Source organism: Myotis nattereri (assembly GCF_964212035.1).
Source record: "Myotis nattereri genome assembly, chromosome: 5".
Lineage (NCBI taxonomy): Eukaryota > Metazoa > Chordata > Mammalia > Chiroptera > Vespertilionidae > Myotis > Myotis nattereri.
This window is the reverse complement of record NC_138080.1, coordinates 4,060,324-4,086,656: the sequence shown is the minus strand read 5'-3', so window position 1 is coordinate 4,086,656 and position 26,333 is coordinate 4,060,324. Positions and strand designations below refer to the sequence as shown.

Below are 26,333 nucleotides of genomic sequence, written 5' to 3'. Positions count from 1 at the left end.
GTAACCATTCTGTGCAGCTTGCGTCCAGGCACGCTGTTCCCTTGTAAGGAAGAGACGCTGTCCCTGTTTTCCACGCTGTGTGGGCTTTTTGAAACTTTGTATGCTTGGCCTCCCTTGAAACGACACCTCAAGAGCCATTTTCTTTCTTCTTTTCCTTCTGTTCTCCAAGACACCAGGACAGACAGCCCCCCCGGCACACTCTGAGCAGGGCATGCGGAGAATGAGTGCTGTGGAAGGCGCCACGGAGCCCGCGGAGGTAAGAGCATGCTCGGGGAGGTGGGCACACCCCAGCCTACAGCGTCTCTAAGGGTGCAGAGATGAACAAGAGTGGACACAGCCAGGCTGCTCTTCAGCTAAGATCCGCTCTGCATTTTAAACAATGCAATGCAGTAAAGAAACGAGAGCTGGGAGACATCGCATTGTCTTTGCCACCTCTGGGCTATATTTCTTCCTTTGCGCAGTGAGAGATTAAATCCCGTTACTTCCCAAGTCGATGCGCTTCATGTTTGGCTCTTGATTTAGAAGAACTTGATTCAATGTAAAATTTAGAAAGAATATTATATTAATGTGGTTGGAAATACAATGTGTTATTGCAATAGAGTAACCACAGTAAAATATTAATATACTAGAGGCCCGGTGCACGAATTTGTGCATGGGTGGGGTCCAGCGACCCCGATGGGGTCCCATCAGGGGCAGGGCCAGCTGGGGGGAGGGGCTTCAGGCAGTTGGCTGACCGCCCGGACCCTGATCAGGGTGTTGGGGGCCAATTGTGGGCCAGGCTGGACATGGGGAGGGGCTGAGGGAGGACTCCAGGGCATATCTATCCCATCCCGCTCAGTCCATATTGGCCGGACCCCAGCAGCAAGCTAACCTACCAGTTGGAGCATCTGCCCCCTGGTGGTCAGTGCACTTCATAGCGAGCTGTTGAGCAGCCTTAGCATATCATTAGCACATTACGATTTGATTGGTTGAACGGCTGACCGGACGAAGGCCACTTAGCATATTAGGCTTTTATTATATAGGATATATTTGGAATTAGTACCATTGTCTTTGTTTGGTTACTGGTTACTACGACAGATACTATTTGAATGAATGAATGAATGAACGAATGTGCTTTCTTGATGTGCTTTTTAAAAGAGATAACCAAGACATCATGGGAAACTACGTGAGACTCATTTGCTCACTTGGGTATGTAACTGAGCAGCATCAGGCCTGCCTGGCACAGGGTGGTCTTGTTACTGTGGTAAGTGAGAGGGAAACACCCCGATGCTCCAAATGGATTACGTTTTATAGGGGATCCTTGTTACATAACTGGGCCCTTAGTAGGACCAATGACGAAAAATCTGCACTTCTTGCAATATCAGATGCCTTCATTAGCAACTGGATAGCAAAGCAAATGTAAATGAAAAGATCCCCGAAACGTTGTTTAATAGGATTTGCTTCATGTGAACACATGCCTGAGACATAGGAACCATGGCAAAGTGTTGGCTAATCTCCAGAGAAGCTTCTGGTGATAATTTATGCTTGTAAGCCATTCCTGTTCCTGTTCTCTCCCCCTCCTTCCCTTCTCTCTCTCTCTTTCTCCCCCCCTCTCTCTCTCTCTCTCTTCCTCTGTCCCCTCCCTCCCTTCTCTCCCTCTCCTTCCCAGAACTGTATCTAGCTTTTCAATTATTCTTATTTATAAAATAAAAATTAAGGATCCATATATTTCATATTTTTTCAGAGAAAATTATATGTGGAGGGGAAAGAATGCACACCATCTGATTACTGTTAACCCAGATTCCCAGAAGGCAGGGCCATACAAATGTTTGCTGATCCCAGACTTTTTCTATATCGCAGATACAGAGGAGATCCGTACAGATCTTAATCCATGTTCCTGGGCATGGTGTGACATGGGAGAACCTGGCACAGTAGCATGAACCACGTTCTGTGCATGGTGTGACATGGGAGAATTTTGCACTTTACTATGAATCATGATGACCTGTGGGATTTGTGTAAAATAGAGGTAGATAAGTAGGTGGGACACAGAGGAGTTTGGGGCAGTGAAACTGCTGTGATGCCACAGTGATACACCTGTCACTCACTCTGCCTCTGTCCAAGCCCATAATGTGGGAAACGCCAAGAGGGGACAACGCTAACGCACACCATGGCCTGGCGGTGGTGATGTGTCCGTGCAGGTTCACTGGTGTAACAGGTGCCCCTCGGGTGGGGTGGTGGGGAGCTTACACGCGTGTGGTGGCAGCAGGAACACGGGGAATCTCTGCGCCTCCCACTCAACTGTGCTATGACCCTGAACTGCTCTAAAAATAGTCCATTAGAAAGAAAGTAGAGCTGCCCTGGCTCCGTTCCAGAACTGCTGGCTCAGTGCCCGGGTGCCCTGTGGTTGGCTGGCTCTCACGTGACCCGTGGCTGTGTGAGAGCCTCGGGCCTGGCATTGGCCGTGGCCCCTCTGCTCTGTGAGCTCAGGGCACACTGGGCAGGGCTGGCTCTCAGCCTGTTCCTCCCAGGATGCCCAATATCTACTCTGAACGTCTTCCCCCAAAGGGAAAGCCTGAATGCAGCTCCCGGCACAATTGTCGCCTGGGTTCTGGGGACACTCTGGCACCGCCAGAGCCACTTGCAGTCGGAATGTCGCTTTGAATCTTCTTTCTGTTAATCCTCACCCAAGGATACCCCACTCCCTCATTGATCATAGAGAGAGCGGAAGGGGGGGGCACACAGAGAGAGAAACATGGATGTGAGAGAGACACGTCATCTCATTGCTTACCCGCCCCCCCTCCACCCCCCCCGCCGCCCGCCCCCATGTGCCCTGACTGGGGACAGGGATCAAGCCTGGAACCGAGTTACGTGCTGATGCTCGAATCGCTGAGCCAAACAGGCTAGGGCCAGAATGTCGCTTGTAAAGGCTGGTTTGAGTTGTGCATGGGTCTGAATGGGAAGAAGCAGGAACGTTAAGAGCAGCATCTACAGACCTGCAAAGGGCACCGCCCTAAGGCGCCGAGGGAGGCGTGAACAGAGAAGGTGGGAAGGCAGTTCATAAATCATCGCTAAGGAAAGAAGCCCTTGACAGCCCATGACGATTGCGAAAGGGCATTTCCTGGCAGTCTCCGGAAGGCCAACCTGTTCTGAATGTGTTTCTTAATCGCGCCTGAGTATCTTTAAGCAGCTTTGTGGTCCACAGTAACTTGAGCCTGAAACCCAACAGCAGATTTAGGGACTATCGCCGATGCATGTATCACTACACAGAGCTGAGCCAGTAGCAAGACTGCGGAGGGAGTGCCTACATCATCCTCCCTGGGGCAGAGGGCAGGCCATTCCTAGAGCTGCTGCGCTTTCTTTAAACGAAAACTCCCAGCCCTGGTCAAACAACAACAACAAACTACCCTGACAATTTGTCACCTAGTGTCTCTATTCAAAGGGCTGGTTAAAATGACATTATCCCACACATTCTACGCCCAAACCGCCACTGTAACGTATTGTATGATGGCCATTGAGGTAGCTGACTTCCTGTTGTTTTAGAATCAACTTTCTGCCCTTTAACCATCTGTGCTGGTCTCTTTTCTCGCCGGTTCCCTCAGACCTCTGACCTGCACCAGGGCCGCCCTTCAGGTCACGGACACACCTACAAACATGCTTGTTCAGGAATGTTCCCGTGTAAATGCCCGCCTGCATCCATGAGACGTGTCAGGTTTCTAAGTGCATTTTTTAAAAAATAATTGAAGTCCAAGGTCATAAAATCCTAATTTCTTGATTGCCTATTCCATAGATGCTCTATAATTTGCTAGAGAATTATTTTATGTTCATTTATATAAGGATTCCAAGGTGGATGTAAGGCGTATGCACCAACAGGCCCCTTGAAGGACTGTGATGCGAGGATCTCTGCTGCTAGAATAGAATTGTTGTATAAGTCGCGGCATGAGAGTTTACCAAATGTGTGGAATTTGTGAAAGACAGTATATTTTTCCTGTTTATTTTATAGTCTATTTTGTTTCACTTTTTTTTTTTTTCAAGTGTGCTGACCCATCAAGAGGAAAGAGCTCGACAAATCCTCTTGAACGAAAGATAAGGTGCCTGGAAAAACAAAGAAAAGAGGTAATTGTGAGTTGAATCAACATGCGCCGTGGATTGGGGCTGAGAATAGCACAGAGAGTGTATCACCCGGATGCACCTTTCATTTCGTTACGGGGTCACAGTCACTACTGCTAGGGCAGGGATGGCGAACCTTTTGAGCTCGGCGTGTCAGCATTTTGAAAAACCCTAACTTTGGTGTCGTGTCACATGTAGAAATTTTCTGATATTTGCAACCATACTAAAACAAAGACATATTTTTGATATTTATTTTATATATTTAAATGCCATTTAACAAAGAAAAATCAACAAAAAAACCGAGTTCGCGTGTCATAGGTTCACCATCACTGCCCTAGGGGCTGGACTTCATTCCTACTTGCTCTCTCAGTACAAATGAATGACAGTCATAAATCCCAGGATGATAATCTTAATTTTCTTTAAACTTAGAGCTTATCCCCTGTACCTGTGTCCTTGCAACCTGACACACTGTCCCAGACTTTAACTATAGCTGGCTTAGGTGCTACGACTTCGTGACCTGGGGTCCAACTGACAGGGGTTGAGGAGTGGGACCATAAAGAACGTTTACTTCTCAGGTGTCATCGGGAATGTGACGGGTACTGTGTTTTTGAGTTCTGAATTTCTGAGTTTAATGAAGGTTAGAACCTCTTCATTCTTCTCTGCCGGGGTTCTTGTTCCAGCATCAAGAAGGGTTCAGGAAATCTGGAGAAGGCTGTGCGTAGGTTAAATAGTCCAGAGAAGAAGCATAATTTTGAAAGGCATTTGGGGGTCAGAGGAGCTTAGCTAAAGGAGCTAAGTTCTAAAGTCTAAGGTCTTAAGGTCTAAGGTCTCCTCATCTCAGGACCCCATGTTTTTTATTAACACAACTTGTCCTGAGGCTGAGGCAGAGATATACACTTCAAAGGGTCAGGGTTTCGTACAGAGTCCATTGTCAGATGTGGGGGAATTAGCTTACAGCTGTTCAGGTGTTTGGCCAGTAGGAGGCAATAACATGTAGATTAAGATGCCCTGAGCTGTCTGGCAGCCAAGCAATCATCCCTTTTCAGGTTTGGGGAAATGCCATCAGCCATTCCCAGATGCAGCCCTGCTGTTATGCTGGAATTGGTCTCCGGCACTTCTCAACGGGGGGAAGAGGTGAAAAAAGTAGCAAGTGTAGCACCATGTATGTTGTCGATTCTGTAATTGCTCCTCTAAACTGTTCCGTGTATGAGACCCTTCCTGCTGCTCCTCCATGCCCCCTACTCCCTGTGGTGCTGCATAAAATACCAGCCCCCCGGAAATCCCTGAGCCACAGCGAGGCACGCTACCATGGCTACCATGGCACAGAAGGCCAATCCCTAAATGCCAAGAGTTCAGGTGTATACTCTCACAAGAAGTACCCACCTGTGTTCCCAGCATAAGAATTACCTCGTAGCTGCCATTCTGGATTAGATAGTTTGATTTGCAATCGGGAGAAAGTCGTGCTACTTTTTAGCCATTGTGGCTGTTTTCTGCATGGATGTCTGCTGGTGGTTGCTAGAGTTTCTCTAAATCGGGAATTTGCACACTCCCATTACAAGAAAACTAAAACACAGGTCATAGTGTCTGTTCCTTCCTTCTATGTAGCACATAGTTATTTTTTTAAAAAAAAAACTTTCAAACTGCTTGCCACGTAAATTATTTCTAAATATTGTCTTATGACAAAACTATTATTCCTCAAAAATCTATACTTGAAAAAAGTCATAGTATCCATTTGTTGATCCATATTACAAATCACGTGTGGATTTTTAAAAAGTCCATTATTGCAAGCAAATGATACTCAGTTAATGGGTTTGGAATTTGTTAGTATAAACTCTGCTTTTAAAAAAGCTGGGAGAAAGATTTCATTATAATAATCAACATAAGCACATAGAAACATAGGGAAAGGTTTGAAAAAAAGACCTTTCATATTTTAATGAATCTTACAGAAAACCATCAATACTTAGACATTCTTACCAGATTCTGGTTGGATTAAACAAAGATAAAAATTCACAAAACTAAGCCACGCTAACGGTGCTAATAACACGGTCGGTGGACTGGCCAAGACACGCCGACGGCGACAGCGTTTCTAGAACACCGCCTTCCCCCGGGTTTCCAAAGCCTCAGCAACCTCACACGGACTTCCTTCTGGCCAGACGTCCACACGGGCAGAGCCTTTGCTGACTCACCACGTGTTCACGGTTGCAGCTCCTGGAGGTGAACCGGCAGTGGGACCAGCAGTTCCGAAGCATGAAGGAGCTGTACGCCGGGAAGGTAAGCGCCTGCCTGTCCCGGATCTGCTTCCAGCCAATCACCGGGGGAGCCAATGGGGGTGCTGGGGTCCCAGGGGCGGGACTGGAGCGGAGCTAGCAGCTGAAGGAGGGATGCTGAGGGCACGGCTGCCCCTGGGCCCCGGAGGTGAATGCCCGCTGTCCGTGCCCGGTCTTGGCAATGGCTCACATCCCCTCTGGAGCCATCGCGGGCGTTCTCACGCACTTGGATCGGGGCGCGTGGGGCACCTGGCCCGGGTGCGAGGACCAGGGCCACAGACACGCAGCTTACCTGTGGGCGAGGTCGGTCTCAGGTGCACCCGTGTCACGCCAGGCCAGCTCTCCGATTCCCTCACTGGTCGCCATGCCGACTCTGCACAGGGGCACAGTGGCCCCAGGGGAGGTGACAGAATGGGGCGTCCCCTCCTCTCACTAAAGCAGGTTCTCTCCCAAGCAGCGTTTGCTTTGCTGTCAGAAACTTTTTTGGAGAAAATATCTTTTAAGAGGTCCAAGTCAGTGTAGAGTTTAACATCGTCCCACAGCACAGAGAGGAAGAGCGTGAAGCCCCTGATAACTAGAGTGCAGAACCCGACCCAAGAGCACAGTGCGGGGTTGGCAGGCCCCTGCGGTCCTGAGTCTGGGGACGCGTGGGGGCCGCCACACTGAAGGACATGATCTGAGCACGTTTATGCTGCGTCCAAGCGTCTGGCGGGAGCGGGAGAGGGTTGGGGACGCCCAGGGTTGGGGAGGTGCCATTCGCCCTCCCGCCGGGGAGCACCTGCCCTGGGGCCCCTCACTGCCATCCGCACTCAGGGCTACAGTGGCCTGTGCGGGTCAGGCTGTGGGTTAGACAGGGCAGCGTTCCTCCAGGCAGACGCCCCTGCCCCGCCGGCCACTCCTGGACAGTTAGGGGTGGAAGGCCAGGCCCAGAGGCCCCGTCTAAGCTCTAACTGTGCCCTGGGAGGTGGTGAGGTGGAGCCAGGAGGGAGGCTGGGGCTCTGGTCGGGGATGCAAATGCCCCGGCCTTGGTCAGGGCGTGGGATGGACCTTGTGTGGGACCCCCAGGAGCGGGGCCTGGTTGTCCCTTATTTGCTAGCTGAGAAGGCCCGGGGATGTGGGCTCCAGTGGGGGCAAGAGGGGGGTCTGTAACCCTCTGTGCCGGCCTCCCCAGCTTGCAGAGCTGCAGACGAAGCTGGAGGCCACAGAGCGATTCCTCAGTGGCCTGGAGAAGGGACGGCCAGCGAGCCCCAGGGCCAGCGCCGGGCCCGCGGACCTGGCCCAGGAGCCTCGGCAGAGAGAGGAGGTGGGTGTGGCCCGGGTGACCCAGCCCGGGGAGGGGTGGGGGTGCTGAGGACATGGGGCAGGGAAAGTGTGAGAGTGTGAGGGAGGACAGTGATGCAAGTCACAGGCCCACAGACTGAATCTTCTCAGGACCCAGAGGAAGGACAAGGCCATGTCCTCTGTCCACAAATGGGCAGGTGGACCCTGAACCACGGAGCTGGGGGCATCTTTCTGGGGCATTTCAGCCTCAAAAAAATTTAGCTTTTTCTTTCTTCCTTTCTTTTTTTTTTTTTTAACTCATATTTAACAATAATATGACAATACCTTGTATTGGTACAGCTGTTTTTCAGTTTACAGAGAGCTTTACAAATAGGCATTATTTTTTAAAATATATTTTTACTGATTTCAGAGAGAGGAAGGGAGAGGGAGAGGGAGGGGGAGAGGGAGAGAGAGAGAGAGAGAGAGAGAGAGAGAGAGAGAGAAATATCAATGATGAGAGAGACTCATTGATCAGCTGCCTCCTGCACACCCCACACTGAGGGATCAAGCCCACAACCAGGGCATGTGCCCTGACCGGGAATCGAACCGTGACCTCCTGGTTCATAGGTCAATGCTCAACCCCTGAGCCACACTGGCTGAGCCAAATAGGTATTATTTTTGAAATCAGAAAAATGTAACATTTTGGGAAGTCCCTCACCCTCCTTATTGCATCTGGCATTCCCAGCTCACCTGGGAAGAAGGCGTTACTTCTGCCCTTGGCAAGCGGAGACAGCTGAGCTGTGCCGAGGTCAGGCGACAGGCTGATGACGATCGCTTAGGCCTGGGCGCGGGAACTCGCTCATTCACGGGCCCGTCGCCAAGTGAGATCGGGGACTCTGATGTCTTGTCTGAGGGCACACAGCTTCCAGCATGAAAGTTAAGAGAAGGGTTTCTTCGATGCTAACCCGCCCTCCACCAGGGAGCGGGCTCCAGTGGGATGGACGCCCTGAGCGTCCGGGGCCTGGCTGTGGGGAGTCTGCGTCTGCCTGCCGGTCCGTCGGTCATCGGAACTGCACTGACTTGCTTTTCTCTCTCTTCCCTGCAGAAGGAAAAGCAGAGCCTGAGCGAAGAATTACTCGCGTTGAAGAAAGAAAACAAGCTGTTGAAGGAGAACAATGCCGCCATGAGCAGGAGGCGGGAACATTATGAATGTGAAATAAAACGCCTTAACAAGGTACCAGGCGGGCCGGGCTGTGTGGGGGCCCTCCTGGCGAGGCCCACTTGGCCCGCGCTGCAGGGGCTCCCGGGCCCCGGCACAGGGGCGTCTCTGTGACATTGCACATCTCTCCTCCCGGGGTGGCCATGAGGCTTTGGGCATTCATGTCCCTGCAAAGACTCCTCATGGAAAACAAATGAGGAGGAAATTTGGAGGAGAGGCAGGACGGTGTTAAGTTGGCAGAGCCACAGAGCAAGCAGGGGTTGGGAGCAGCCACCTGCTTGTGGGTCAACCACAGGAAGCAGGCTGCTCTCAGCACCATGGTCAGGACTCTGGCGTGAGGCTGATGAGGTAGGGGGTGTGCGCGCGCGCGTGTGTGTGTGTGTGTGTGTGTGTGTGTGTGCGCGCGCGCTTTATGGGGTAAGAGCTTAATTTTCGGGGGGAAAGGATCAATGAAAAAATGAAATGCTTTGCTGTTGACTTTTCAAGGGCCATGTCATATGTGGACCATCAGCCCTTGCAGTACACGGTTAAGTTGAAACACGCATCTCTCAAAATACTAGAAATTGACCAAAATCATAGAAATTTTCTTCCTGAACAGGAGTGGTGGTTGGCCCTGAAAATGCCTGGATGTGCGTTTCCTGCCGCGGTTGACTGTGACCAGGGGTGTCATTTAAAGAGGCGGTCGCCAACCGGTGGTCCGCGGACCACTGGTGGTCCATGAGGTCTGAAAGGTTGGCGACCACTGATGTAAAGTTGGGAGTTAATATGGGCCCGTGTCATTAACAGAGCGCACACTGGGCGGTAACCTGCTTATTGTCTGAGCCTCCACGCAAACAGGAAAGGGCACTTCCAGAGCCATGGGGGCTCATCCCTCTGTGTTTCTCTAGCGCAGTGGTTCTCAACCTTCCTAATGCCGCGACCCTTTAATACCGCTCCTCATGTTGTGCTGACCCCCGGCCATAAAATTATTTTCGTTGCTACTTCATAACTGTAATGTTGCTACTGTTATGAATCAGTACCAACCTGTACTGAATGCCAGGAAAGCGGAGGCCTTCTCTGCCCCCCCCTACCCCGTGGGCCCCTGGGCTCCTTCCCTGGGAGCAGGGTGCTGCGGCGAGGCCGGGCGGGCTGCTGCGGAGGGCGGGGACGGGCCGTGACTCCGCATGGCTCACGTCTCTGTGTCCCTCTCTCCCACGGGGACACGGCGATCTAGCAGAATATTCCTCAGACTGGCATCCGGCCCAGCAGCATCAGCTCTGGGGGGGCAGGGTCTCAGGCCCCAGCCCCGACCTGCTGACCCAGGGTCTCTGGAGGCAGCGCCCAGGGGTGGGCACGTCTGCTGCCTTGCGGGGGAAGCTGTCCCTCAATTCTGATCGTTATTTGACTGAAGCAGAGACTCTAGAGCAGTGGTTCTCAACCTTCTGGCCCTTTAAATACAGTTCCTCATGTTGTGACCCAACCATAAAATTATTTTCGTTGCTACTTCACAACTGTAATGTTGCTACTGTTATGAATCGTAATGTAAATATCTGATATGCAGGATGGTCTTAGGCGACCCCTGTGAAAGGGTCGTTCGACCGCCAGAGGGGTCACGACTCACAGGTTGAGAACCGCTGCTCTAGAGAAAGACAGAGGCTAGAGAAGGAACATAGATATGCTGTCCTTTCACAGAGGGCTAGGTGGAGGGGCTGCCACAGCAAAGCCTTCAGAATAGCAATGAGGGTTGACCAACAAGCATCATCATGGAGAAAAGACAGAAGTGCCCAGGCCAGGAAACCCGAAGTCATTCAGTCATGAGAGCGGCATCCAAGAGGGAACGCTGCCTTTGGGTGCCGGGGAGACGATCACGGTAACTGTCACAGAGAAATGCAGACCATGTGCCTCTCAGGTCAACAATGTGCTTGTCTTGCAACACAGGCTCTTCAGGAGGCCCTGAAGGTCGAGTGCTCTCCGCTGCCCGAGGACCGTCTGGGGGGGCCTGAGACGGGGTGCGGGCACGAGGACCTGAGGACAGAGATGGAGGTGCTCAAACAGCAGGTGAGGGGCTGCAGGGGCGTGAGCACGTGGAGAGGCTGGGCCCGGGGTCCGGCGCCCTCGGGCACCTGTGAGAGTCTGCTATTCAGTGTGTCAGGTAGAATCAGCTCATTTCAAAGCTTCTGGGCAGAATCCAGAACATGGCACCTCAGGCTGTTAGCAGAAGGACCTAGCTTCGGATGGGTTCAGAGGCTTGTCCTAGGTCATACCATGACCCTCCTGGCGTGATGCTGTGAGCTTCAGGGAGGCCTGCTTTATTCTGCAAACAGCATTAACCGGGCCTCGGGCCGTCTTGTCTCAGACAATGGGAGCGCCTGGGCTGCTGTTTGCAGCTTTCGGCTTCCAGGCTTTTGAACAGCGAGGGTGGTTTTAAAGGGAATAATACTCCACACTGATCACCTCACCGAGGGGCTAGACCTGCTCCTCCGCCCTCACACAGGTCCGCCTCCTCCCCACTCACCCAGCCTCATTCATGGCTGCCGAGCCTTAAACATTAACATGTACACCTACACGGGAGTCTACATGAGATGTTCAGCTTCTTCCTCTCTCGTAGGTTACATTTTGTAGTCTTACAGACTTAAACTTGACGGACCACCAGGTAAAACTCATTGCCTGTTGGGGATGAAGGTATCATGTGCAGGTTCCCATATGCGTGGTAATTTAAGTCATGGTCTTGGAGGAACCCCTTTGCCTCATTCCCGAAGCTTCGTTTGCTGTTTCCGCAGCTCCACGTACTAGCCGTCCAGCCATTAGTCAGCACCGAGCCAATGAAAAACAGCAGCAATTAAGTCCGCTTTTCTCTTTGGTTCGCTTACTTATCTGGAATATTGGGAGCATCTCGGGAGAGCCGTTCCACTGAAATATTGCTACGTTTCCTTTCCTGTAATTTACTTCCACCATCGCCTGTGGAAACCTGGGGACGATCATGCTTTCATTCCCCACATATGAGAGTTCCGTCTCCCGGCTGGGCTCACCTTGTCACGCATGTTCGCACACAGCACGTCAACACTTGGTGTATCAGTGGTTGTTAGCAAACTCCTCTCAGAGCTGCACGCAGGTGCCACACGTCTGAGCCCTGAGCCGGGGACGGTGGCTTCTCTAAACGGTCACACTTCCTGCGGGAAGAGGTCACCACAGCCGTCCAGTAGGCAGCAAACAATGGCCGAGGACAATGCTTTTCAAAATATCCATGTTATAACTCTGCTTCTGAACCCACGGATTCAGGAGGAAGTGGAGAAGGGCCGGCCATTCTATGCAGAGAGAAAGATAGAATCACAGTCACAACGACAGCCCTGCGTGCTAGGTGTAGCCCCGCCGCGAGGAGACGGTCACGGGAGGGAGAAGGAACACGCAGACGGACACCCCCCGAGCCCCGCGCTGAGGAGAAAGGAAGCGCGGTAACCGCGGCGAATGTCTCCCAGGTGCAGATCTACGAGGAAGACTTCAGAAGGGAGAGGTCGGACCGAGAGAGACTCAACCAGGAGAAAGAGCAGCTGCAGCAAGTGCACCGGATGTCGCAATCCCAGCTGAGCCAGCTGAAGTCCGAGGTACATGTCAGGGCGCAGGGCCTTGGCCCGCATGTCTGTGCTGCCCGTTTACCCTCTCCCTTAAGGCAGAACGCGAGGCTCTGGGGCTTCTGGTATTTGACGCTGAATTTTTCTGAGAGGTCAGCACCGGGGGATGAAATGATTCTTAAACCATCTTGTGAGAAGTTGGGAACAACTGGGTGTTTCTTTTAGCGTTAAGTGTAGCGAGGATTCCCCAGCAGCTGGACGCCAACGTTCTTTTCTGACTTCTAATTCTTTTGATCTTTTCCTCCTGATATTTATTTGGTCGCCTGGGAGCTGGCCTACCCAGGACTCCCAACCCCAACCTGAAACTCCCCAGGGCAGTGACGTTGTGTCCAAGTCCTTGTCACGTTCTGTGAAGGGCCGAGTGGAATGTCCCCATCTTCCAAAAACAGGCCCGTTGCTAAGTGTCATTTACGTGTCTGTCTGGTGGGACCGAGGCGTTCCCTCTGGGGGCCCCAGGGTCACTGTGACTGGAGTATTTGGGAAGCCGGTGATGTGAGCCAACTCATTGGAATAGGGTCTGTTAATGTGAGCTGCTAAAATGAAGCGTGATCGGCTATATTAAAAGCAGACTCAGGAAGCCACCATGATGGGTAAACGCTAATGTGAATGGAGAAAATGCAGGGGACACAATTCTGGCTTAAGAAAGGAAAATGCACTACGAACTATCTGACACTGCTCAGGACGTGCCCGGGCCCCTGTGGGACCGGACACTGTGGCCGCCCCAATTCCGTCCAGTGAGTACCAGAAGCTGTTCTGTGTCCACACCCACATCTGCGCCTCCCCCCTCCTCCATCCAGACGGAAATGTACCCCCTCACGCTGAGAACTGTAACGGCCCCGAACACACTGCAATAACAGCGTGAACGGCCCCCGTCCCCAGCCCTAAGGTGGGATTTCCGGGACGGAGCACAGGCGTGTCCGGAAAGCCCGACGCCCACCTGGTCTCCCCGGCGCCTCTGCTCTGTGGGCCCCGCAGCCCCCGGGCGTCCCCGAGAGCCGGTCCCTAGCAGCGTCAGGAGGAGCCATCGGACCCTTTCTGACAGGCAGGTGCCTGTGCTTTGTCCACAGGTAAAAGCGTGCCGGCTGGAGCAAGAAAGGCTGGAACGGCAGTTGGAACAGGTGCGTGGCCGCCCACTGAACTCCCCAAGCCTCTCAGCGCCCTCCCACCCCCCACACCCCCCCCCCTCCGCCCCTGCGCTCCCCCATCCCCCGCGCCCCTGCGCTCCCCGGGACGGCAGCTCCCCGAGGCCAGTCTCAGGGCCTCCATGTCCCCACGGGGCTCGGCAGACCTGTGCTCACTGTGGCCGAGGGCCGCGGAGAGAGCGTCAGGGACCCCCAGCCCTGCACACATGAGAAACACATGCTCTGCCACACGTGACGAAGCCCGAGCCCGTGTGTTCTCACAAGGAGCATCCTGTGCAGACCATGGCCGCTGGGCAAGCCCCTCCCTGTGGCCCTGCAGTTGCTGACAGTTTATGGTGGGAAACTACCACCGAGATGTCCACCTCTTTGGGGGAATAGGGCCCCCTCTCGGCCCCCACACTGTCCCGTCCCCCGCGGCTGTCGGAGTCCTCGTAGTCCTCTACTGCTTCCTCTCTGACTAGCTGAGCCCAAGGGTGTCGCCTCAGGTAAGAGAACTCCCTAGAGCGCAATGTGCGGCCCTTCTGTGAAGACAACCCCGTGGAGTTAACGCTAGCTACCTCTCAAGTCTTGCTAATTTCTTCAAAATTAGAAAAATAACAACTTCACCTTAAGTAAGTCGGCTGTGAGCTCATCTGTGTCGGTCCGGGGTCCGACCTCCTCCTGCTGTGACAGAGTTAGGCTAACCCTGGCCCGTGTGGCTCCGCTGTCGAGCATCGTCCTGTGCACCAGAGGGTCACGGGTTTGATTCCTGCTCAGGGCACATACCCAAGTTGTGGGTTCAATTCCCCGTCGGGTCTCATACAGGAGGCAACAGATCCAAGTTCCTCTCTCACATTGATCTTTTTCTTTCTCTTCCTTCCTCCCTCTCTAAGATCAATTAAAAAAAAAAAAAAAAAAAAAGACTACCTGGCCAGTGTGGCTCATTGGTTGGGTGTTGTCCTGAGCACCAACAGGTAGCAGGTTGGATTCCTGGTCAGGGCACATGCCCGGGCTGTGGGCTCAGTCCCGGGTTCGGGGTGTACAGAAGGCAGTTGATCAACGTTTGGCTCTTACATCAATGTTTCTCTTCCTCTCTCTCCCTTCCTCTCTCTCTAAAACCAATAAATTAAAAAAAAACACAAACTGAAACCAAACCATGTGACTGTAAAAGCAGGTGTCAGGGTGAGGCCCCACTGCACCCACTCCAGTGACCGACGGCATTGTCTCCTCAGATGCGCATCCCGGCCTGTCGCTGCGGCCTGGGTCTCCACCTGCCGGATGCGGGCGCCCCTGCCGGCCCCGGGGCTGTGCCGGACCTGCCGAGGCTCCTGGTGAGTAAGCCGCTCCCGGCCTGCGGGCTGGCCCAGCGTTCTGCTGCCCTGAAATCAGCCCCTCTCTGGAATGAGGCGCCTTAGCTCCGCCCCCAATCTGTGGAGTGACAGGAGCCACACACACTCTCACTGACTTGCCACAGAGACACGAACATTTGCTGCAAGGTGCCCCATTGAGCTCCGATCCCTTGAACAAACACACGGCATGTTAGATGGGTCGTTTTCAATGCCAGACCTGATTCTACCAAGAGGAAATTTTTATGTATGTTAACGGAAAATAAAAAACACATTGAAACCTGTAAGGAATTTTTTTTTAAGATACATTTTATTGATTTTTTTACAGAGAGGAAGGGAGAAGGATAGAGAGTTAGAAACATCGATGAGAGAGAAACATCGATCAGCTGCCTCTGCATACCTCCTACTGGGGATGTGCCCGCAACCAAGGTACATGCCCTTGACCGGAATCGAACCTGGGACCCTTCAGTCTGCAGGCCGATGCTCTATCCACTGAGCCAAACCAGTTAGGGCTATAAGGAATTTTTGTGAGTTTATGTGAGCCAAACTGTTGACGTCTGCCGGGAAGCAGAACCTCAATGAATTGAGATAATGCTCCGGAGAATGGCGGGTTACATCTGTATTTATACATTTCAATCAAAGGAGGGATGTAGGTGGGTTACATGAAATTCATTGGTGATAGATTAAGGAGGTGGGATAAAGCAAAGCAGGGAAACCCCTGGGATTGGATAAAAAGTGAAATGATGGACACATACTTAGGTGGGTGCAGGATCAATTAACATGATAGTGAAGGAATCTGTGGCATCTGTCCTGGCACCCAGCACATTTGGTTGTGCCCCAGGGGCTCCAGAAAAGGGAAGTTACAAGTTACCCAGTCATTTCAAGGGTGTGTTATCATAGATGCAGAAGGACAGACAGGCTCAGTGAAGGTAAAGGTTGACCTTGTCAGAGAAGATACCGGCCTAGGACGTAACTGCCCACCATCACTGCTTTTAGTTAAAGTTTCATTTCAGACCATCCTTTGTGGTGACTTTAGGTCTCTGAGTTTGCGAGACGGCCATGCAGGCCTCCCCTGAGCTTGTCAGGTCAGCCTGCGGTCCCTTCCGTCCACATGTACAAAGAAAAGCAAAGGGAATAAAGCAAAAATCAGTTCAAGAGATGCCCTTTTCCGTTGTCAATTAGGTTGAACTACTGTGGACAGCGCTACATCTGGGCAAAATAGTTTTGGACATTTTCCAATTGAAAGGATATTCTTAAAGGGGCCAAGAAAAAGTGACCCACTTCCGTGGCTCCCCACGGCTGTGTCCACCCAGGCGGATGCCTGGACAGCCCACCTGCATGTCAGCCCAGCACCCTCCCTGCCTCTAGTCCCAGATTCCACCACCCTCCCCCACACCCTCCATCCTGCCCGCACAGACGGTCTTCACACAGGGAGACAAACGATGCACTTTTCATTGTTTGCCTTTGGTCCACCCACTCCCCTCTCCCGCTGCTTTTACTATTAATGGTGCTTCTAATTTTGCAAAGAGTCTGAGGTTTAGCTGGGTTTCCCCAGCGGAGCACCCACAGAGAGTGGGACCCTCTGAGGCCCATACTTCAGCATCTGAATGTGACTCAAGCCCTTTCGCAAGGGTGGGAATCTTCAAATGCAGCTACGATTCCTTAAATACTTTTCAGAGAAGGGAGAAGTAAATTAATATGGCGGGAACGATAAAGAAATAGACATTTACTTAGATGTTAGCTCCCACAGGTTAAGGAATTGGAAGACTATTCCTGGGGTCGGTTGACTGTAAAACCAAAGAATCATCCAGGTTTATCTGGAAGTAAAAATGGCTGTTTTCTTCACACCTTCACTCGTGCACAGGAGGGAGAAGTCCTCCTGTCATAAGAGCTCGTCAAACTTTCCCCATCGACGACAACAGAGAAGGCGGCCGATCATGTGAAATTACCCCCCTAAGGCCTGCATTTGGGAAAGACGCCACGCCCTGTGTCCCGCCTGCATTTCCAAGCAGCGCTTGTGCAAACAGAATCTCGGCATGGCGGCAGGATGTGCCAAGACCCAGAATTCGTTTTAAGAGTCCGCTCCGTGTTGTTTCTGAGCCAGAGTAGAAGCAGGTGCTGCGAGCACGTTGGTGAAATGACAGCGCGTTCGCCCGCGTTGGGCACCTCCGCTGGCCTGTGAGGCGGAGGCTCATCCCCTGACCCAGTGCCTCACCCAGGCAGCTCGACATAAACGAGCCGATGAAAACCAGAGGCGATCCATTTCCACCCCAGCTTTTTGTGCAGGAAGGGAGCCAAGAGCCGAGGTGTCCGAGGGGGTGCTGGGCGGGGGCTGAGGGCAGGCTGTGCTGAGCGCAGCTTTCTGGTGTCTTGTCAGGGACTGAGTTTGGGGCTACCTCCAGTGGCCGGGCCACCCTGCCAAGCTCCCTGTGGCTCTGGGTCAGAGCAAGCCCCCCAAGGTCTCTCTGAGAGGTGACGGAACTAGGGCAGGACAGGCGTGAACGCGGGGCCTGGGCAGGACGCAGGCTGAGCACATGGAGCAGAGACGAGCGGCCTCGCGGGCAGGTCTGGCTCAGGTTGCCGTGCCGAGCGGTGGAAAACACTGGGCTGGGAGCACATCTTGAACCCGGCCAACCACAGGCCGATTAAGGAAGGCAGTTCGTGTGACGTGCTCCCTGATGTTCAGCACTTAGCTGCTCCGAGCTGGCGGGAACCCGGGACACATCCCTGGAGAGAAATCCAGGTCTGCACTCTGGCCTCTCCAGCCTGACACACCTGGGCACGTGGGCAGGTTCTCGGGAACAGGGGGGGCGCCCAGCTGTCCTGCCCCCCACCCTGAGCCCCCAGGGCCCGGTCCTCCCTCCACAGCTCAGCGTTCCCCCTGGATCCACCGGAAAACACCAAACTTGTCATTTTTCTCTCTGGTCTTCCTGCTGCCTCCTGTGTGAAGTTCTAAAAAGAACTTTTCTTTTGTTATTTGTTGATAGGAAATGGCTTTGTTTTATTTATGGGCTATAGTAAGTTTTACAGAAGTGTTTATACTTCGGCAGACAGCCAGACACATCTGAACGCATCTGTTTTGGAAAAAGAAAATGTGCCACAACCCCAGAGCAGTCACATCTGGCCTTCTACGGGGTGGATTGTGGGGGTCGGGGGGGGGGATTCGGGAGGGGGCCCGGGTGCTGAGGGGGCCTCAGAGGCCAGCGGGACTGCCAGCGGGTCAGGTAGAAGTGACCTTGTGCAGCCTCGTCACCCTCTGCACGCGCCCCTCTGCGCGTGTGACCCACACGCTCTAACCAGGCTTCCTGTCCACACAGCCAGACCGCCAGCGGGGTGCTCCAGGCCGGCTGCCCCCAGACGCGCAGCACGCGGCGCACGGTAAGGCAACAGCTGCTCCGCACGTTCTGTCATGTTTGCGTCCTAATGAGGCCTCCGGGGGATGCTCACTTGCGTAGGTTTGTGTGGATGACGCGCCATAGGGTTGTGTTGCGCACACGGCTATGCTCCGCGCACCTGGGCAGGCCTGCCGTCCTGCAGAAGAACAGAGGTTCCCACCAGGAAGAGCGTGGGCCGGTCTGGCTGCCGCTCCGCTCCAGCCTCAGAGCCAGGGTCCCATCTGGGCCAAGAGGCAGACTTGGAGCGGGTGCAGCCCAACGAGCTCTGTGATTCCCCTCCAAAGGCAGATGCTCCCCCCCGGCCGGGGGCGGGGGGGGCTCGCCCCACAGATGTCCCCAATGTCACTGGCACACGGACAGAGGGAACCGAGGCTCACATGTGTCCCCGATGGCGATGGCAGACCCCGTCCCGGCCGGGCGCGCCACACGCCCACCTCCGAGCTGCTGGGGAGCCTAGGAAGTCTCAGAGCGTGCCCACACCTGGGAAGACTCTTTCATCTCATTTTCCTCTGGTTCCCCCTCTTTTCCGCCTTCCCGGAACCTGCTCCCCTTTCTCCAGCGTGTTTCTCACGCGGCCACCCAGGAGTGGGCCGTGTCCGCCAGGCCGGCCTGGCCCAGTTAGTTAGCATCATGGTCCCACTTCCCTCCGCACACAGGCTGAATTCCGCAGTGCACGCGTGTAAGTCTCTGAGGACACACACCCGGGGCCCTGGATGCTTCGCTGCCAGAGGCGTGATTCCACCCGGGAGAGCGGAGGCTGAACCCACCCAGCGTCAGGACGCGCTGGAAGCTGAGCTCACTGAGCTTGCGCCTGGGGTCACAGAACGCGGGTTTTCAGGACAAGGAGCCCACGGTGGGGCGGGGGGAGAGCAGGAAGCCAGGGTCACCCGTGCAGCTGCCAGGCTGTGACCCTCACCTGTCCCAGGGCTGCCCCTGGCCGTCGGGAACGGAGCCCCTGGAGCTGTGGTGTGCACGCCTGGCCAGCCGTGCACAGCTACACGGGCGTGACAGAGGCCTGGGCTCGGACCCTCACAGAGAGGAAAGAGGGAACGGGAAAACGGCAGCTTTCTTCCTCCTCTGCTTCCACTGCAAACACCGCCGCTGGTTCTCAGAGGTGCCGAGTGCAGCCCCAGTGAGAGCTTCTATCGGAAAGGCTGCTGTCTCCCACCATCACCGCTGGGGGCGTCTGCGATGTAGAAATCCGGTAGCGGAGTTTAATAGCTGAGGTGTCACCCCAAAATTATGATTTTTCCATTTTGGATTGGTCTGGAATGAATATTAGCGATATTTTCTTTCCAAGTTACAGTGTAATCGCTAGAAACTGTAATTACTCAGAAGAAAATGCAGTAATATCATCAGGCCATCTCTATGTCACTATTAGATTCTTCCTGGACCAGTGTTACAGGAGCTAATCACGATATAAAATGGAAACGAGCTGAGATGAACCAGAATAAAATATGAAAAAACAGGATTTTACAGCTGGTATAGGAAACCTACTGATTTTTGTCTACTTGGGAAGAAATAGAATGAGTTTTGTGACATGTAAACATGCTGTGTGAGTTGCTACAGAGATAAATTTTTTTTAAAAAACAAGCCTCTATTATATGTTAACCTGAGTATCTTTAAAGCACTGTTTTAATCTTCACAAGATGCTATAAAGTAGTTTTTACCGTGACACCATCTACAAAGGAGGGAACTGAGGCTTGGGACTGCGAGTAGCACGCCGAGTCCCCGTAGGAAGACTCCGGCCTGGGGTGAAATCCCACGTGTGCGAACCCCACACCTGCACTGGAGTCACAGCCCACAGGGCCCTGAAGACGTGCCCGTTGCTGCATTAGAAGTTTATCAAATGAGAGCTATGACTATGAGAGCGGGGCTGACCCTTGGGAAGCCGTGTAACAACCCTAGTGATCTCCTCTCCCCGCGGACACATGTGTGTGCTCCGTGCTGCTCACGGCCGCTGACCGCCTCCCAGGGGAGGCCCGGCCCTGTGCACGGTCAGGTGCGTGGCACACACTAGTACGTCAGAGTGACGAGGCCTGGAAGCAGGCCGGGGGGCCCCTGGGCAGAGGGTTTGGGGGTCTGCGTGTGAGGACCAGGATCGTATTCTAGAGGGCGGCAGCTCGCACAGCGAGGGGAGGTGCGGTGCAGGCAGGTCCCCTAAAAGTGGGGACGCAGCGGAGGCTCCGTGGCCAGGGCTGGGTCAGGGGTGCTGGGCCGCCTCGGACAGCCTCGGGGTCACTCATCTCCCCTTTCTCTCCGTCACTGTCCGAGGCTGTGCTCCGGGGACGCACTGAGAATCAACTCTTCTTTCAGAAACTGAAGATTTCGATGGAGGTTTTCAAGGCATTTAAGACGCATCAGGCTCTCTCTCTGTGCCTGATGGGGTTTTTATACGCTGATGTCCACAGCTGTTAATGCTTCTGCTTAGAAACATGTGATTTGACAAAGAACATGTTAGTCTTGTTCCATCTGCTCTCAGAATGGGACGTACAATGACGTCCACGTTCCTGGAACACTGTGACCTTGAGCTGTTTGTTTCGTCCTTGGCGACACGAGAAGGTCCGCGTGGGCCTGCCGCCTGCCAGTCCCCTCTGCGCCTCCCCACCCCTCACGTGGGGGGCTGAGCTGGGTCTGACGTGTCCGCCCTTAGCGATCCGGGTATTTTGTGGAAGAGCCACACTCTAGGGGCCAAAGAGCCGCAGGTGGCTCGTGAGCCGCCGTTTGACCACCACGGCCCTAGCACATTCTAGGTTGTCACTGAATAAGGGAAGCACCTCAATTCTTGGCATCAATCGCATTTTTTCCTGCCGCCACGAGTGGGCCACTTGGACTCTGTCTTTTTGTGGCTCCCACTGAGATCTTGTAGCCGGAAACCCCCGTTGTCGGTCGCTGTGTCCAGTAAGGAAGGCAGGGCTGACTCAGATAAGGCATTTGCTGAGAAGGCCAGCCCACCAAGAAGACAGGGCGCTTACAGGCATCAAATCCTATCTTAACGCAGGTGCAGGAGACAGGATTATAAAGGGGAAGGGGCTGGGTGAGGAATGCAGCTACGTGCAGGCCTGGGGTCCGAGGATGTCAACTATCATCCTCAGGCATCAGGCGATGAGATGATGTGGATGAGATGATGTGGATGAGATGATGTGGATGAGGTGATGTGGATGAGGTGATGTGGATGAGATGATGTGGATGAGATGATGTGGATGAGATGATGTGGATGAGGTGATGTGGATGAGGTGATGTGGATGAGATGATGCGGATGAGATGATGCGGATGAGATGATGCGGATGAGGTGATGCGAATGAGGTGATGTGGATGAGGTGATGTGGATGAGGTGATGTGGATGAGATGATGTGGATGAGATGATGTGGATGAGGTGATGTGGATGAGATGATGTGGATGAGATGATGTGGATGAGATGATGTGGATGAGATGGATGAGCTGATGTGGATGAGGTGATGTGGATGAGATGATGTGGATGAGATGATGTGGATGAGATGATGTGGATGAGATGATGCGGATGAGGTGATGTGGATGAGATGATGTGGATGAGATGATGTGGATGAGATGATGTGGATGAGGTGATGTGGATGAGATGATGTGGATGAGGTGATGTGGATGAGATGATGTGGATGAGATGATGTGGATGAGATGATGTGGATGAGATGATGTGGATGAGGTGATGCGGATGAGGTGATGCGGATGAGGTGATGTGGATGAGGTGATGCGGATGAGATGATGCGGATGAGATGATGCGGATGAGATGATGCTGATGAGATGATGCGGATGAGATGATGTGGATGAGGTGATGTGGATGAGATGATGTGGATGAGATGATGTGGATGAGATGATGTGGATGAGATGATGTGGATGAGGTGATGTGGATGAGGTGATGTGGATGAGGTGATGTGGATGAGATGATGTGGATGAGGTGATGTGGATGAGGTGATGTGGATGAGATGATGTGGATGAGGTGATGTGGATGAGGTGATGTGGATGAGGTGATGTGGATGAGGTGATGTGGATGAGGTGATGCGGATGAGGTGATGCGGATGAGATGATGCGGATGAGGTGATGCGGATGAGGTGATGCGGATGAGGTGATGCGGATGAGGTGATGCGGATGAGGTGATGTGGATGAGGTGATGTGGATGAGATGATGTGGATGAGGTGATGTGGATGACGTGATGTGGATGACGTGATGTGGATGAGGTGATGTGGATGAGATGATGTGGATGAGGTGATGTGGATGAGGTGATGTGGATGAGGTGATGTGGATGAGGTGATGTGGATGAGGTGATGTGGATGAGGTGATGTGGATGAGATGATGTGGATGAGGTGATGTGGATGAGATGATGTGGATGAGATGATGTGGATGAGGTGATGTGGATGAGGTGATGTGGACGAGATGATGTGGATGAGGTGATGTGGATGAGGTGATGTGGATGAGGTGATGTGGATGAGGTGATGTGGATGAGATGATGTGGATGAGATAATGTTTTGACTCCTGGTGGGTCGTCTGACCATGCTTATCAGTTCTGTTTGCTGGATTCACAGCTGAGTCACCTCCTCAATTGCTTCGCACAGGCCTTGAAAAGGAAACTTTAGAAAATCGTAACCCCCCTATTCACATAAGTATATGTGTTCTGAGATTTAAAATACGATGATTACTTTCAGATTAATTCAGATTATAAGTCCCCCCTATCATTCATTCTCTTCTGTGGCTTTGACGGCCAGTACCCAGGGCCATATTTTAAAAGGCGTTTACCTGGCAAGCTGTCTCTCTCTGGTTAAATACTGACCCTACCAGCAGCACGTATGACGCAGTGTCATAGCACATGCCTTGCCCGCCCATAGGAGAAGGGACGGAGCGTTCCTCTCGGGCACGGCTGCCCCTGGCCGCACGGGGCCTCCCAGAGGGCGGGCACCTGCCAGTGCAGAGAGCAGCACCTGCCACCTCCTGCCTCGGGGGGTCTCGGCAGGCACCTGTGGGCAGCTCACCAAGAGACCATTTCTGCTTTACCAGCCCAGAGGTTTACGCTAACCCTCAGCCAGGAGAGAGGTGGGCTGTTTATTTTCAATCTGAAACATCTTTCTGCTGTTTTCACAGGTTTCTCCTCAGAAAAGAAAAGTGACCAGTAGCCGGAGGAGCGCAGACGCAGGGAGAGCCGGGCAGGGTGTCGCTGCCTGTGATGGTGGCTCGCGTCCGCCAGCTGCCCCGTCACCTGCCCCACCACCGTGTGACGCCTGGGCCCGGGCAGAGGAAAAGGCTCTGACGGCTGAGATCCCGTGGGGTCTGTGAGGCCAGGGTGGCACGGCCCACACACCGCCGTGCCCTCGGCACAGACTGGCAGGCGATCGCGCGCCACTCCCTGAGACCCCGGCACATGCCATGGGGTGCACAGGGGCGGCTCTGTGATCCCGGCAACTCCCCGCTGGTGCGAGATTGTATTTGATGGGAACACACGTTCCCCGAGGAGAGTGTCCGCTGGTACAGGTTGGCTCTGAGGGTTTTTCGGGGGCCCAGCCTGGAGGCGGTTTAGCCCGGCCTCACTCCGGCCCTCACTCCTGGCCTCAGAGACCCAAAGGCAGGACCGAGGAGGTGTAGATCCTTGTGGGAACCACGTGAGTGCTTCGACCTGAATAAAATGATAAGCTTGCCACTTTTCCTTCCTCGAGGTGCGGAGAACGGGGAGCCGCCTTCGTGGGGGCGGCTAGACCGTGAGGCGAGTCCTGGCGTGGGCGGCACCACTGGCTGCGCCCCGTGTGCGCCCAGAGGCAGCTCGGAGACCTGGGGTTTGCGGTTAAATGTGTGGTTTCCTTTCCTGTGGATTCGAGTGGCTGTTGATGAAAAGCATAACCCCGGCTTCTCACGCCAATTCAAATGCAAAGCAAAGGCGTCCCCGTTGCACAGTAACTTAGCATCGCATTTGGCTGCACAGCGGTGTGCCGAGGGCTGATGATTAAGCGACTTTAGAGTCTTAGCTCACGCATCTGCTGAGGCTTCTGCGGGGACCCCGGACCCTCTGGGGGGGTGGGACCCGTGGTGGCGGGGCCACTAGAAGCACCTGGAAAACCAGGCCATTGGCCGAAGCGGCAGCCGCAGGAAACCACAGACCCCGTGCCGAGACGATATAGCGTCCACGTCCAGAAACCCGCTGCTTAATTCCAGCGCAAGTGCTTGGGGTGTTTTTTCCAGTTTCTGGAAATACTTGAGGCGTCGTGTACAGGAAGGTGTCGAGCTTGGACAGTCCACTACGTCCAGCCTCGTCTTCCGCTCTCGGACACGAGGCCTGAGAAGGAACTGTCCTGCGAATTCTCTAGAGCAGCGGTTCTCAACCTGTGGGTCGCGACCCCTTTGGCGGTCGAACGACCCTTTCACAGGGGTCCCTAAGACCATCCTGCATATCAGATACTTACATTACGATTCATGACAGTAGCAACATGACAGTTATGAAGCAGCAACGAAAATAATTTTATGGTTGGGTCACAACATGAGGAGCTGTATTTAAAGGGCCAGAAGGTGGAGAACCACTGCTCTAGAGCCTTTTTTGTTTGTTTGCTTGTTTGTTTTTGCTACTATTTATTGAGGCGAGTCATGCTTGAGCCGCACTTCAGTATAAGTGAGTCGGGACAACAGAACTCACAAGCCAGCTGCACTGACATGCTGTGGCATTTTTCAAAAATTCCCATTCTCTCCGATGAGTGAAAAAGCCATGTAACATCACGTGTAGGGGTGGGAGGTTTCCCACGGAGGTGCGCCCAGCGGAGTAAGATCTGAGCGCACCAGCCCCCCCCCCCCCCCCCCCCCGCGCCGAGGCCCGTGTCCCCCTGCACCGGTGCCTCCCTCCCTCCCTCCGCTGCTCTCTCCACCCGCAGTGCCTGCCCCGCCCCGGGGAGACCCTCGCCCAGCGCTGCCCTTCTAGGAGGTTCCGCCAGCAAACAGACCTGGGCCAAGTGTGCTCTCCAGGCTCCCGATGGGAACCCCGGGAACAGGGGAACACGGCGACGCCGACGCTGGCCCCCCAGACCCTGAGCCCCGCCTCCCCTGCCGGCGGGTGTCTGGGGTGAACCCGCACCTGACACGGCATCAGGACGGAGTGAGCGTCCGAGACGGTGGTCGCTGACAGAACACGGAACATGTGTGTCATCCTCACGGGGACGCTGCGGGGAGCAGACGCCCCTCCTCCTTCCTCGAGAACAAACGTGCTCCCACGGCCGCGCTCCCCTCAGAGCTGACCCCCAGCCCCAGGCCGCCTGCCATTCTCGATGGCGAGGTGAGTGAGTGCAGGGCGGCAGAGCAGGCGGACAGGTGCGTGTGCGAGACAGTCCACGCTTGTCTTACTTCTAGTGACTCTATTACCGTCCACACGCACACCTGTACCCCTGCTTCTGGCCACGCCTGTGTAACGGGATCCGACACGATCAGATGCGGCCCATGAAGGCCACGCTGGCAGCCTGACACCGCGGGACCCTGGGTTAGCGGGCAGCACATGCTCGTGGACTTTACAGTGGAAAACACTGGAACAAGACACAGAATGCAGTTCTCCACTTGACGTTCCCTCTCATCTGGCAAAGCCCCTTCAGAGAGGTGTGAATGGGGCAACCTCGGGACAAGTTCCACTGGAATAACACCCCTCAGGTCCCTTCTAGTCCTAACTTCTCCTCCGGAAATGCTGCCTTGACCGTAACTGGTGATTTACATCGAATGGGGTGTTAATAAATAAGCCATCGGAATAGAACCCCTTCGGGGTCTGCAAATCGGGGGAGGGTGCTCGGGGAAGTCAGGCCCCAGCCATGTAAACCTCGGGTTGCTCTGCAGCGAATGTTAACTCAGACACAGAGCGGCGCCTCGGTGAGGAATCAAGGCCGAATCCCGACACCTTCTGTGGGGCGCGGCTACAGCGTGTGGCCAGGTTCACGCCTCGGACTGAGGAGAGGGCACAGGCCTCTCGCTGCCACGTGCAAGTCCCCGCTTGGAGGGCAGAGCCTCCCCAGCACAATTACAGCCAACAGCTGTAGCTGTGAGCTT

At 53.9% G+C, this 26,333-nt stretch overlaps 1 protein-coding gene across 6 annotated transcripts; it reads left to right on the top strand.

Annotated features, from left to right (window-relative positions):
- On the top strand, positions 1 to 23,970 carry TNIP3 (TNFAIP3 interacting protein 3). 6 transcript variants are annotated; one of them, XM_081092272.1, is made up of 12 exons: positions 91 to 256; positions 4,012 to 4,092; positions 6,211 to 6,357; positions 7,525 to 7,656; positions 8,719 to 8,847; positions 10,750 to 10,869; positions 12,091 to 12,169; positions 12,288 to 12,413; positions 13,508 to 13,558; positions 14,794 to 14,892; positions 18,225 to 18,285; positions 23,412 to 23,970. In XM_081092272.1, the coding sequence occupies exons 3-12, from the start codon at positions 6,334 to 6,336 to the stop codon at positions 23,434 to 23,436; spliced, it is 846 nt and encodes a 281-aa protein (XP_080948398.1). In that variant the 5' UTR covers positions 91 to 256; positions 4,012 to 4,092; positions 6,211 to 6,333; the 3' UTR covers positions 23,437 to 23,970. The 6 variants fall into 6 exon arrangements, with proteins under 6 accessions (XP_080948401.1, XP_080948399.1, XP_080948397.1 ...); XM_081092275.1 differs by lacking the exon at positions 12,091 to 12,169 and having other exon boundaries at positions 1 to 256; positions 6,205 to 6,357; positions 23,412 to 23,969; XM_081092273.1 differs by lacking the exon at positions 12,091 to 12,169 and having other exon boundaries at positions 7 to 256; positions 6,240 to 6,357; positions 23,412 to 23,969.
- Positions 23,971 to 26,333: the final 2,363 nt, after the last annotated feature.

Bases quoted from the DNA above. Each gene is read 5' to 3' on its own strand.
- TNIP3 (XM_081092271.1), top strand. From the start codon at position 212: ATGCGGAGAATGAGTGCTGTGGAAGGCGCCACGGAGCCCGCGGAG. The intron at 8,848-10,749 runs GTACCAGGCGGG...CTTGCAACACAG, and splicing joins AAATAAAACGCCTTAACAAG to GCTCTTCAGGAGGCCCTGAA. The intron at 18,286-23,411 runs GTAAGGCAACAG...CTGTTTTCACAG, and splicing joins CGCGCAGCACGCGGCGCACG to GTTTCTCCTCAGAAAAGAAA.